The sequence below is a fragment of the Amblyomma mixtum genome, chromosome 5, assembly GCF_055824585.1.
Source record: "Amblyomma mixtum isolate Tamu chromosome 5, ASM5582458v1, whole genome shotgun sequence".
Classification (NCBI taxonomy): Eukaryota; Metazoa; Arthropoda; class Arachnida; order Ixodida; family Ixodidae; genus Amblyomma; species Amblyomma mixtum.
The window spans coordinates 15721261-15734492 of NC_143016.1; the positions used below are offsets into that span (position 1 = coordinate 15721261).

The window sequence follows — 13232 nt, forward strand, 5'->3', positions numbered from 1 at the left end:
GTCGGGAATTTGTTAACCTGCACAAATGCATACTAGTACTATATGTGTAGTGTATGCGCCTCGCCATTGATTTAAGAAAAAAAGGAATTCGGATAAAACTTTGTAGGCATCCCGCAACCTGTTCTCGACATTTTAAGTTACCCGCACATAGGCTGAAACTTTCCCCAATGCTTAATATAAGAACGCGGGTTTTCAAGCAGTACAGATGATTTGATTGAAATAATAAATTGTCTTGCGTCAATACTCGCATATAGGTTACATATTTCTGAAAAAGAGATTATGATTACGATAAGAGATTATGATAATAAGTGGCTCAGAAAACGTCATGACAGCACGTATTTCAGCAAATTTAAAACAGCCCTAAATACCTCACGCATTTACCAGCTGCTTTGAGCCCCGTTCCACCATTTTTTGTTGTAAACGCGAAAGCGATAGGCCTGGAAGTTCGGCCAAGATATATAATCGAGGTATAGAAGTGAGGAATCTGTTACAGTTTAATTACGTAAATATGGTCCTAAGAGGATAAAATGTCTGTCTTGACATAAGCTTGTTAGAGGCCCAAAAAGTAATGCGCAATTACTTTCTCAGCCCTACTTTTCACCAGTGATGACAATGCATCAATATCAACGCCAGCCTTTCAGCCATCAGAGCTTTTTTCGGTAATGAGAATTCGACATCGGAGCTTTTCTGAGATGCAGAATAATTATCTAACTTGTGCTTTCCGTCCTCTTTGTGAACACCGCTCCGTGCATAAAAACTCTCTTCAGTCACATTTACGAACGCATCGCCTCGTAGCGCTGGCACAAAGCGTCCTGTGAGCCTACCTCGCCATGCGGCCATTGAAAATGTCGAGTGGAATTAGCGTCTATCCGAAACCTCTGCAATGACCTGTTTGCGATGGTCTTCACGCGAGAAGTTCTCGCTTGCTTGCAGTCCAGGAGTAGTGAGCAGGTCGGTTAATTGAACTCCGAAAGGAGCTCAAACAATGACCCTCTTGAAAGAGTTGAGCGTGTTGAAAGCACCGGAGAGAAGCAGTACTTGTTGGTGGGTAATGTATAAAGGCTTCTTGACTTGGACATCTCTATTTTCCCCGGATAAATTTCATTACTCAGTGGACGGCAGGAAGTAGCAGTGGAAAAAAAAAATATGCACTGGTGTTGTGGCTCTAACACTGGGAGTATGTTCGTACTGCGGTAAGAGAGCTCGCTATTAATAAACGAGGAGCTGTACGGACATGGAGGGGAAAGGATTAGGGCACATATGGTTTGTGGACAGATGAATAGAAATGCGTTGTCGTTGACAAAGGCATTTTACCGCTCGCTCTTAGGAAGTATTTCTGTTATGAAGTGCACCAAATAATGCTCTAGCTATTTCTCCAATTGAGTCATTTAGGAAACCTAACACAAATTTCTTTGAATGCTCCCCCAACACTGGCTCCAAATGATTAATTACAAGAAAGAGTGAATTTCAGAGAAGGCCCTCTTCACGGCCGTCACAAAATACACTACCGTTATTTCGTCGGCGTAAAAAGATCACTCACTCACTCACTCACTCACTCACTCACTCACTCACTCACTCACTCACTCACTCACTCACTCACTCACTCACTCACTCACTCACTCACTCACTCACTCACTCACTCACTCACTCACTCACTCACTCACTCACTCACTCACTCACTCACTCACTCACTCACTCACTCACTCACTCACTCACTCACTCACTCACTCACTCACTCACTCACTCACTCACTCACTCACTCACTCACTCACTCACTCACTCACTCACTCACCCTCCCCCCCCATTCCAGCCCTCCCTCCCTCGCTCATTCGATCGCATGGCCATCGCCATCACTGTTACAGCTATTAACGAAATGACATAGTACTCTTTAGTGTAAGCTTCTCCTTGAGCTTTTGCTTCTTGCAGTGAAACAACCTTTCCAGTAAAATGCGTTGCAAGATTGAAACGTTACATCGATGTATATTATATTGAGTGTTACATCGGTAAATAAATTAATAAAAGATAGAGGGAGGTCACGTGAACTTGTGACGTCGTCACAACCTGCTCACCGGACTATTAGAAACTTTGTTTCTAGACAGTAAACTAGATAGAGAATCGAAATAAAAAATCAGAAACAAATTTGATAAATGCAAATGTCGGCACCGAATATGGCGATCGATGGTCCAACAGTTGCAAGGAAACTGATGAAAACACACAGACGTTGCAACAGAACCTGCGACAAATGCGAAATTTAATACTATCGGATTCTACTGTTAAGATGACTTAATCGTCCCACTAATTCAGCGCGAGAGCGTTAAGCTCCCGTGCAGTGGAAAAAACTGGCGTGGATGTGGCGTTGGTGCGTCGAGAAAATCCCGATTGGTCGAGAGGGTTGTGACGTCAAAAGTTGAGCTGTGGAATGAAAATGATTAAAACTAGAGTTAAATGTCATTATGAGGTCACAGCACGACTCAAATGTCACTATGACATGCAAGGATGTAAAGCAAAATAATTACACTAAATGGAAACGAAGTAATTTTTTGGGAATCGAACCCATGACTTTTTCTAGAAGGACACGCTGCTCCAAGGCAATTGAGATACGTTCGTTTTACTTGGTTAACGATGGACCCTGTGTGCCTTGTGGCGTATCACGTGGTCCTGCATGCCAACTGATGTATGCTAATGAGTGCGTGTAATCAGAAAGCGGTACATTCAAGAAAGAAAGTAGCAAATAACCATTAGCGCTGCCGCGCCGTATCCTTAAGGCGGAGCTTAAGTGTCCCCCTAATTTTTTTTTAATAATCTTCCTCCGGTCAGATAATGCCCTCTTGCACTTGAAACTTCAGCGCAGAGGTAACAACAGAATTTGTTATATTGGTGGAAACTGACTGATTCCTTTCGAGAAGCTGTTTCGCACTGTTGACATGAAGTTGATTGCTCTCAGTGAGACAAAGACAGAGAGAAACTGCGTTAATTTAGGTGCAATTTGGAGCTTGTTGAAGGGAAAAAATGTGAGGATAAATTCAACATCGGTGAAATGTAGTCTACTCTCGATTAATTGGGCGGAAAATGAATGCGATGAAAAAAGTTTTCTTGTCCGCTTCAGGGTACAAAGATTTGCGAGCTGCGGTAGATTTTTTTCTCCAAAAGATGTCTCTCCTCCTGGTGGTATAAGACGTGTAGGCTAGATGAAGTTTTTTTATTTTTGAAAGAGGTTTAATTTCGTACCAGCCACGTATTGACTTCATCGTGATCTGCTGTGGTGTGGATAAAATTTATTAAAACTCCAAAAACTTTCGAAAATGCAGAGAACTTGTACCTTGCTGGCTCGTCTCCATTTTTTAATGCACCCATATATGAGCGCTGCAACTGAGAATAAATACGGTGGCCTCCACAGTAGCTGAAAAATAATTAAAGAGAAAAATCATTGACAGTGAATGCGTCTGTTTTTCACATTTAAGAAAGAATGGGGGAATTAAATAGGCTATGCTTAGATTTTTAAAAGTTAAACTAACCCCTGAATGCCTCATGATTATCTCTTTCCGCATTTAGTCAGTGGAAGTGGATTTTTGCATTTCTAGCAACTGGTTAACTATATGTATCCTGCTCATGATGCTACAATTAAAAGTTTCTTTCCTTGCCGACCTTTGCATAAATTCAACAAAAAGATATATAGCTCCTTCCAGGCTCTTCTGAACACCATGCAGACATTTATTGCTACATGTGTCCTTGTTAGGCTTAAGAACCCGTCTAAAGAAAAAAATCGTTATTGCGTGGACAGAGCTTACATTAATTATTTGCCTGTTTTGTTATATAGTGCACTGCCCGGCGACCCGAGCTAAATGATTTGAGAGCACTGCGTTTGTTACTACATTTCCCCAGAGTTGGTTTTTCTTCTACATTGCTATCGATTATCTTTTTGTCGTAAAGTAACTCGCCATATTCATTTCCCATTTGATCGGTAGCATAATTTAATAAATGATCAAAATGTTCTCCTATATATTTTTCTTGGTTTAGGTTACTGTTGGCTTTCTTCGTTTGCATGTCACAACGAGCCCCTGATTTCCCTATACTTCCCTACTAGATAGCTTAACGAGGACCCCGGTTCTGGCAGCCTTGATGACGCAGGTAACATAGGGGATTCTCGCCCAGCTCCCACCCTCACCGTTCGATCATTTTCCGCGTGACACTTGCGGTAATACAGGACGTGTTACGTCTGCCGCTACGAACGAAGGTGGCGATGGTGAACACACTCAGGGTTAGATTTGACGGAAAACCAATACCCCCTAAACAAGAAGGTTGGACCGCTGTCGCTGTCGCAGCACAGTTATTATAGCACTGTACGCGAAATTCCGAGGCCGTGGGTTCGCTCCCCACCGATGGTGTATGGTTGCGACCTGTGTTAAATATTTGCACTATTGATTTCCTACTGATCAACAGCACAAATTATTAAAAAAAAAAATAAAACGCTCCCTTACCCATTCTTTGGTTGCGGTGACTGTTAGCTTCCTTCGTATGTACAGCCTTTGTCAAAAGTAACCAGGCTGCAAGGTTTGCTTCTAGCTCCCACAGTGGAGCCATTACAGCCTCCCTGAAGTTGAAATGGTCGTTTAAGGTAAGGACTGGGGGTCTTCTTACCTTCCAACACCTTTTGGCGTTAGGAAAGCCACAAGGGCTCCACTATTCAAGCTAGAAGCAAACCATGCAGCCTGGTTACTTTTGACAAAGACGGTACATACCTCGTAACGGGCCCCTTCACATACTGAACAATTCTGGGCAAAACCATTTTCAACGAAAAATATTTTATGAAAGCAATTTTTTCATATATTGTAAGAGTTGGAAATTACAATCAATATATCTGCCCATCACCCCCTCGGCAGCTTTGCATTTTTTTGCTATTAACCTTTTTGCTATCGGCAAAAACGTTCCCCACTGGTTTTCTTAGCAGTCCAAACTACTGGACGCGGGTAATGGGAAAACTTTAAAAGAAAAATTTTGCTGCGCGTAAGACGAATGGATCATTCCCTTTGACATCTCACTAACAGCACCTTACAACAGTAACAACAGCCACTTGAGAACGATAAGCGAGGCAAACGCGAAAACTCTGAAAAGTGTCCTACATTGAGGGTCCCAGAATTTAAGAACTGTCCTTTGTAGATTACAGCGTTAGCAGCCAAATCGAATGAGACAGACAAAACCGCGTTTTGTTTTCTGTCAGAGCAATTCGACCATTGTCAAAAAAACTGTCGAGAACATGCTCCGGTCCCGTTTCGAGAGGGTCATTTATCTTTTGAAATGAAGACGCAGGGGCTAAGGAAAGAAAGAGAGAGTTTGCACATACAAAATGGAGGCAAGTGAAGAGTGGAGTGGGGGGGGGGGGGGGGTATTCGTACAAGCAATCTAGAGAGAAAGGTTATGAGGTTTTAGTTTCTTTGTGTCTGGTTCGTGTCTGCTGTGGCCCGCACGCCGCGAGCTTTGCACAATAGTGTCCCCTCGGCATTCACTGCCTGCCGCCGCGGTGCTCGCCTTGGGCGTAATTGTGTTTCGGCAGCAGGCCCGCACACCAGAGGAAGAGAGAAAGTGTGCGAGCCTCTGTTTGTAGATCGGGTTTCTCCAAAGCTGCCTGCCTGCTGCTGCAGAAGATACACGAGCTGATTAGAGAGCACCACCGCTGCACCGCACACGAAGCATCCGGGCACACACAACAAAGTGGCCGAGAAGACGACGGCGAGAGCATTCGCCGCAAACAAAAGAAAAAAAAAAGGCGGAGGAAAACAACCTTCGCGCCAAAACGCAAGGGAGGACAACGCGAAGAAAAGCAGCCTAGCCATCGTCACTTTCTGGTGTGGGCGGCGGGACTGGATCGGACACAGCAGTTTGACCAGCGATCCTCAGATGGCGCTACGGCCGCGCCCCCGATGCTGCGCGGGACATCTAGTGGAGGGCCCCGAAGCAGACACCGGCCCGTTCCCTGCCATTGCCATCCTTCTCCGCCGTCATCTCTCCCTTGTGTCTCTCCCTCCCCTTTTCCTTTATTTTTCGCTCTCTCCCTCGCACAAAAAGACGCCGCGCGGCAGTTTTCGGCCGAACGACATCGCAGGCGACGGACTCGTCCTCGAAACTGTGCCACGCGCGCCTTGAAGCAAGTAGTCGTAGCGTAGAGGCTGCGTCGGCTGCTACTTGCCGCTCTCCGCACAGCGGTGTGGGCCCGCTCCGGCTTCACCAGTTTTCCCTGAAAACTCCTACCGCATCTTGTTCTCGCGCTGGCCGTTTGAACACTCGTCGCATGCCCTGCACGCGGAGACGGTAACGCCGCCGGCACGCACCAAGTTTCGCTTCTCCTAGCCAGAATCGCGGAGCGTTTTGCCGTTTCCAACTGATCCGTATCTGACTCGCCGCCTCTTCGGCTTCTTTTTCTTCTATCGAGTGTTTGCAACAGGTGCGTTGTTCGTGGCGACGCGGGAGAGAATATTGAACGGTACAGCGGTGTCGTTGCACGGTTGGTGTGCGGAGAAGAAAAAGAAAAGGTGATAGACATCCGCTGTTCGACATCGGAGTGGTGTTCGCTTGCTGAGTGGAAGGCGTCGCCTACATTTTCTGTAGATGACGCTCGCGCGGTGCCGTAGGTGAAAAACCCCTGCGCCGGAAAAACTGAGCGGCGAGCACGGTACCGGGCAGCGGACGGACGCGGAGTAGCCCGCAGTTGTTATGCTGGCGTCGCTATGGCTTCGCTGTGCGGTGACGTTGCCGATCGTGGGGCTGCTGCAATTGTCATGGATTAACGCGACCAGAGCTGAGACGACGGGGGAGTCTGTGCCAGGTGAGAACAGGCGCTCTGCCCCTTCTCTTGTCTTGTGTGTGTGCGTGTGTGGTATTAGGCGCCTTTAAATTACTATGAATTACCAAGTAGCCCTACACGAGGTTCTCTTAAGCTAAATTTCTAGTACAATTGCCTCTTCGAGAGGCGCTCTGTCCCGTTCTCTTGACTTTTGTGTGTGTGCGGTTTTAGGCGCCTTTAAATTACAATTACGAGAACAGTACATTAATGTTTTTTTTTTATCTGCATTTGGTGCGCATCGCTTTTAGACTGCGCACTACACGATGGAGTTCGAAGAGCGTTTTCACTATAGCACTTAGAGCAATGGATCAAAAGAAAGTGCACCAAATGATGTAGTTTGCGCTGCTTTATTCGTAGATATTTGTAGCGCTGAATAGCCGGAAAAAAGTGAACAATAAAAAGGGGAGAAAATGGGGAAAAGAAATAATGAAAAGCATTGGTAGTGCTGGCGATAATGTTGAGGTGTTGGCGGGGGGGTTACACTTGCATTTAATCACTGAGGAAGTTGTTCCACGGGTTTCTCACGGCGTAAAACGAACGTACCCTCATTGCCAAAAGTCACTAGGCAACGCAGTTTGTTTTTTTAGCCGAATAATGAAGCGCTTATGGCCAATCTTAAGCTCCAAATCTGTGTAGGGCAAATATCACCTTGTCCTTGCGTTCGAGAACATTTAATCTTTAGGGGTGCTCTGAGGGCTGCACTGTATTGATATCAAGCAAACTACCGTTGCTTGATACTTTTGCAAAGGCAGTACCTCCAGCCCTGTCCCATTAGGCGAATGGTCCCTAGAAAACTTACAAATAGCCTTTTTAAAACTTAAAAAAAGTTTAAAGCATAGTGACTGGCTACTTGGTTCTGCATACTGGAAAATTGCAGCGCAGCAGTAACAAGGACGAGACAAGAAGGACGCAAACACAAGCGCTTGTGTTTGCGTCCTTCTTGTCTCGTCCTTGTTACTGCTGCGCTGCAATTTTCCAATATTAAAAAAAGTAGTACTGCCACTTCCATTAATTTGTTACATGCAATAAAAAGCCACGTTTTCGTCTACAATGCAGGAAAAAAAAAAACTAATTTCAGGAAGAGCTTCTGCCTAGCACAAAAACATAACCAGGTTTCTTGCTGGTTGGGAAACCGGTTCTGTGTCTTGAAGTAAAACATTGGTACGAGGTTTTCTTTGGTCAACATGCCAAATTTGTTTTCGTAAATAGAAGGTTTGTTTCATTTCAATGTATACTTTTACCTCTGAGGTGGAATTCTTTCGGGCTTCCCGTGCTTACTATTGTTTTGTTATTTATTAAAAAAAATAACGCGGTAGCGGTGAGAATCTCTCGCATGCTTGTTCGGCTCTAGGAATAAAAAAAAATAGCAGACCATATGCGGATTTATTAAATGAACCAAATTCTTTCTCTTTAAAAATGTTTCGCCACAAATACCACTCAGAAAGCCCAGCATAGACTGCCTTGGATGATACCTGGTGTTCGAAGAAGGAAACATACGCCGAGCTCAGAGCACTTGAAAAAAAATGCGAGCCCGTGACTATACTGATGGCGCCTAATTTTGTTTCTGAGATAGATATCTTAAGAATATTGTTTTACTGATTAGAAATGCACTTAGAGCATGTAGTGCTTTCGGAGCGATTTTCCACACTTGTGTTCCTTTGCATGTTGTTAGTGTTGCGCTGGTTTGAAGTAAGACCACAGATTGAAGGGTGGCGCAAGCCCTAACACTAGCCCTGTTTAAAGCTTATGCTCTTTTTTTTCTTTCCGTATAAAAATTGCATATCTGTGAAAAATCCTTTCCATGCTGTAAAAAAAATTCCGTTGTTCCGTTTCCATTTACGCTAAGCAGATTATAACTTGAGGTTATATTTGAGTCTTTCTTTTGCATATTTGCATGTCTCATTATGTGGTGTACAAAGATGTTATACAAGATATTTTTTTCGGTCAGCGTCCAGAAACAAGCAACTGAAAAAGCATTGCAGACGGGTATCCTCCAGCACTCGTTGCAAATTATTCCACGCTTGAGCCATTCAATATACTTTTCCCGCACCAACTTGACCCTGCTTTGGTTAAACAGCAATTCGGCCTCAGTATAAACGCTTTTTAACATTAATCTTTCAACCAAGAACAGGCTGAGGGCTGATTTGAATAACAGATGGCACAGAAATTTACGCAAAAGATTATGCACGAATATATTAAACTGAGCGTTAGTTCAGAAAACGCAAAAGATAAGAGAAAACCGAGAAAGAGGAACACATAAATGAAAAGGACGGTTCGATTAAACTGGAGCTTTTAATGGCCCATCGTGCAGTGAATCAAAAATAAAATGCCCGCGCAAAGTGAAATAGAGCTGTCGGAAGTAGTTAATGATCAACACTTGGCCGACGGTTTGCCTGTCTGATAGATTTGTTGTACTCAGCCGTCACGCTATGCATGGTACACATGAATCCGCAGAAGCATATAGCTGTGCAAAGCGGTTCGGCTAACAGTTGGCGTTTCCACTGCTTTTATTACGGTGAAATTTAGGTTGTGGACTCACAAAAATATTCCGGCTTTGTCACGCAATTCCTTGATTGGTCGAAAGGGTCGTGAGGTCATCAGCACCGCCAAATTTGAAAATTTGAGGACCCTAAAAATTTGGCAGTTGGCCCACCTTGGAAATTTTAAAGGTTCTCCAAACTTTTGGAAGTAGGCCCACCTTAGAAAATAGATTAAGGTGGATTAGTGAATGAATTAAGTCGGATTAGTTAGTCGGAACAGTATAATCCCACATGACACTTCAACGGAAGTGCACGAACATTGTAGACGGTGATGACTCATGCATACCATATCAGGGCAATGGAACCGGTTACAACCATAGTATTGGCGGGATAATTACAAGAAGAACATTAGATATTGATTGTAGACACCATAGAAGGCTACCTAACTTCCATACCGTTTTCTTCTTTAGAAATGTGGTTAGAAGCCCCACAAGTCTTCCTTTTTTTTCTGACCTATTCAATGGTTGCCGTCTCCTTGCATATGTATCCTTTCTCCGCCATCACTGGATAGGATGAACTGGTGTTTATGAGCAGTAATGTGCACGTTATTACTGATCGCTCAGAAAAATGTTCTGTCATTGAGTCTGTGTGTTACCGCAATCAGCGCTTTGTTTTTACTTGATATACTTTTTTATTGGGTAGATATTAGTTTTCCTGGAGTTCGTGGTGAGTGTCGACGATATTTGAAAATTTGACGAAGAAACGAATTAGTTTAAGCGCAAACTTAAGTTTGCCTGTAAATTAGCGCCCAGTGGCGTACACACGCGCAGAATATGCGCTCACGTACGCGCGTCCTAACTACGAAGTTGGATACGTTCAGAAAAGCACAACTGGATTTTATGCGCGTAATATTTAATCTACAGCTTCAGGAGAGAATGGGACAATGCGCAATAAATGCAAGCTATCCTAAACAGTTTTTCTATTTCACCCGTACTGCTCTTAGAGTTGTAGAAAAAAACGCAAAGCAAAGCAGAGACAGAAAATAAAATTGATAGGAGATCATACATTTTGGTGAGGAATTTCAGCGCCAGCAGAATGGTTTTAATTATCGTCTCTTCACATTCGCTTTTAATATTCGTCTTGTGATTACGTTTGTATGATTTCGCGCACCGCTACGGTTGCTATTGCTGCGCCCTTTCTCCTTCTTACCCCCTCGCATTCCTTCGTTCGTTCCGATCGCAGCAGCTCCGACACGAGCGCTAGTTCCTCTTGCTTCCGCCAGGGGCTCTATATGAGCGCGCTTTACAGTCACAGTAACTCTACACTTCTTTTCTCCTTTCCCTCTCGTCTTCTCTCTCTCTCACACCGTCGCTCCGTCCTCTGACTACGCAACCACACAACAGATTTTGAGGAAACAATGGTCATTTTTACTAATGTAGTTAATGCCGTAAAACCGAAGAAAATGAAAACAAGGAGCCTTTATTCATCATTATAAGTAACATTGTAGCCGAGACTATCATGAACAAGAGGGACGCACCCCCTTCTGAAAAAGTTCTCACACCCTCGTACTTGCCTCCAGAGCGAGGTAAAGCGAAAATCTTGGCATAATACTTTGTTAATGCGTTCGCCTAGAATCAAAAGCAACACCAAGTTCTTCGGCCATTGGAAGCAACAACTCGGCCGGTGCAAGGTCGCGTGTCTGGGACCATTTAAAGCAGATTGTACAGGTAGCGGCAATACGAAAGGGAGTGCCAATTTGCGCATATCAACAAATTTTGTAGTTACTTCTGCACTGAAGTTGAAAACGACTGACGGACATTATTGGTCCAGAGGAGAACTATTTACAAAAAAATTGTGGTCCAGTCCGCGCTACACCTAGTCTACCCCACTAGAGGAATGCATGCGTATATACTTCTCCGTGTTTTGTTTTAATGCTTAGACACCGAACTTTGTCAGTAAACAAATCTTCATTAACCCGTTTCGTTGCATTCTTCTTTGACACGCCGTCGCCTAGGGCGGCGGCCAAGTGTTGATAGACATTTCGAATTTGTAGTGTGGTTGTGCCTCCACGCCAATCGACCCCGTCGTGTGTCCGATCCATCTTGCCGGGCTGCGCCTTTCATTTGGTTCTTGCTCGAAAGCTGAACCACTCTGAAAGCGTTTCGAAGTGTCTGGTGGCGTCTAACGACCGCGAATTCTACCAGAAAACTTTTTTGGAAGAGAAAGGTTAGGGCACAGGGGTGGGGGAGAGATAGATGTGGAGCTTCAGTGGTCGGTCTTCCCTATTCCAGGATCCCGTTAGCCTCTTTAACTTCTAAGCAGATGAGTACAAAGCGTCCGAGAAGCCTTTCTAAGGTGGCATCGACCACGCGTCCTACTCGACAAGAACGAGGGATTTCGCGAGGCAAGGCTTTTCGGGGGACGTCGCAGATGCAACTTATACCGTGAATAGCTGCACTGGTTTCAAGGAATCCCTTTTTGGTCATCTCGTGAGGACATATTTCACGCAAAAGAGGACAAAAGAGGGCGGATATAGCTCTATTTTTTAGCAGCCCTGTTTTTGTTCTTGTCTCACTAATTGCTAGCCAACTATTCCATGGGCAAGTGCCCTTTGCATATAAGCCTTTGCATTCCAAGTGAAAATAGTGATAACGGCTTCAGCACGCCGCGTTGCCACTACCCGTACTGGCTCAAAAAAGGCGCGGGTTTGTATCCCACTGAAATGTGTGGTGTTGCATGAACACCCCGGCAAGGCCCGCAACGGGCCGCTGAAGGACACGACTCAGTTCCGAGCGGAACAAAAGCGGGCTTGCGCCCGTTCCCCACGGTTTTATTCACACAGCAAACAAAGTCATTGTTGTTAGACCAGATTTACAAATCAGCTAAGTGAATTGTGTGTCGACCCAAGAGGGCGCCACACAACAAAATGCATACCTTTCCGCGGATGTGCTATTTCCTCTAGTTTTCTCGTGGTTTGGACGGACCGAAAAAAATCTGTGGACAAAGTAAAGATACAAATGTAGCCGTCAGATGTATTTCTGCATTAAAATTACGGGCTAAACTAGACTATGGCTTAGCTTAGTTTTGGCGAGAGTCGTCACGTCCACTTCTCTCTCCATGAGGCATCTTTCCAGTTTAGCTTCTTCTTCTTCTCTTGTTTTTCTCCTCTTTCTTCTTTCTTTTCTTCTTCTTGGCTCTTTCTTTCTCTCTTTTTCTTGGCTGGGCTCATGAATTGGCTTTTCTTGACTTGACGTCTATCCGCCTGAGCACCAAGGCAAGAAGAGGTAAGCATGAACAAGACAATGACAGCTACAAAGGGCTTCAGTTACACGATGACTCAGGGTGGGCTTGCGCTTATGGCTCTCAAGGTAAAAAGAGGAAAAAAAAAGATACGTTAGCGACGCATATAGACTTATCAAGGGTTGGAAGCTCCGAAAGTGTCCTATTTCATTTCGCGTCTACTTGTACGTGCATATCTACTACCTGCACGATCGTCATATTGTCGTCTTCCACGGGCGCAGTAAAAGCTTGCCGATTTTTAATCTAAACTTGTAAAATCTGAAACATGAGCACGGCTTCACGAGGAAGCGGTGTTGTAACTTTCGCTTGGATTCTGTGATGTCTAAAATGTGTTTTTAAGTGCCCTCCTCACTCGCCGCTTCCCTAAATTAGAGTTCGTTGTCGTGGTTAATGGCGGGAAAAGCAAGGAGCTTGATTATACAAGCTCGTCACCTAGCTACGTGCCGACCTTGATAAATGATACTTGTGGATATACTATTGGTAAGCGATATTTAAACTCTCATACTGGTGATTACTGCATAGCTCAGCATCGCTGTGCCGGGGAGCACCATTGGAGAAACCCTCGTTCGTGGATTCGACGTCCAGGCATTCGTTAACGAATCGATAATACATGA

At 44.5% G+C, this 13232-nt stretch overlaps 1 protein-coding gene across 2 annotated transcripts in view; it reads left to right on the top strand.

The window, feature by feature from the left end:
• Positions 1-6083: 6083 nt before the first annotated feature.
• Positions 6084-13232, top strand: part of LOC149341374 (hemicentin-2-like) — a 206345-nt gene continuing 199196 nt past the window's right edge. For both annotated transcript variants that reach the window (XM_089543458.1, XM_089543459.1), the window contains exon 1: positions 6084-6820. In XM_089543458.1, coding sequence (XP_089399584.1) covers positions 6709-6820 — 112 coding nt within the window. In that variant the 5' untranslated portion in view covers positions 6084-6708. The remainder of the gene's footprint in view (positions 6821-13232) is intronic.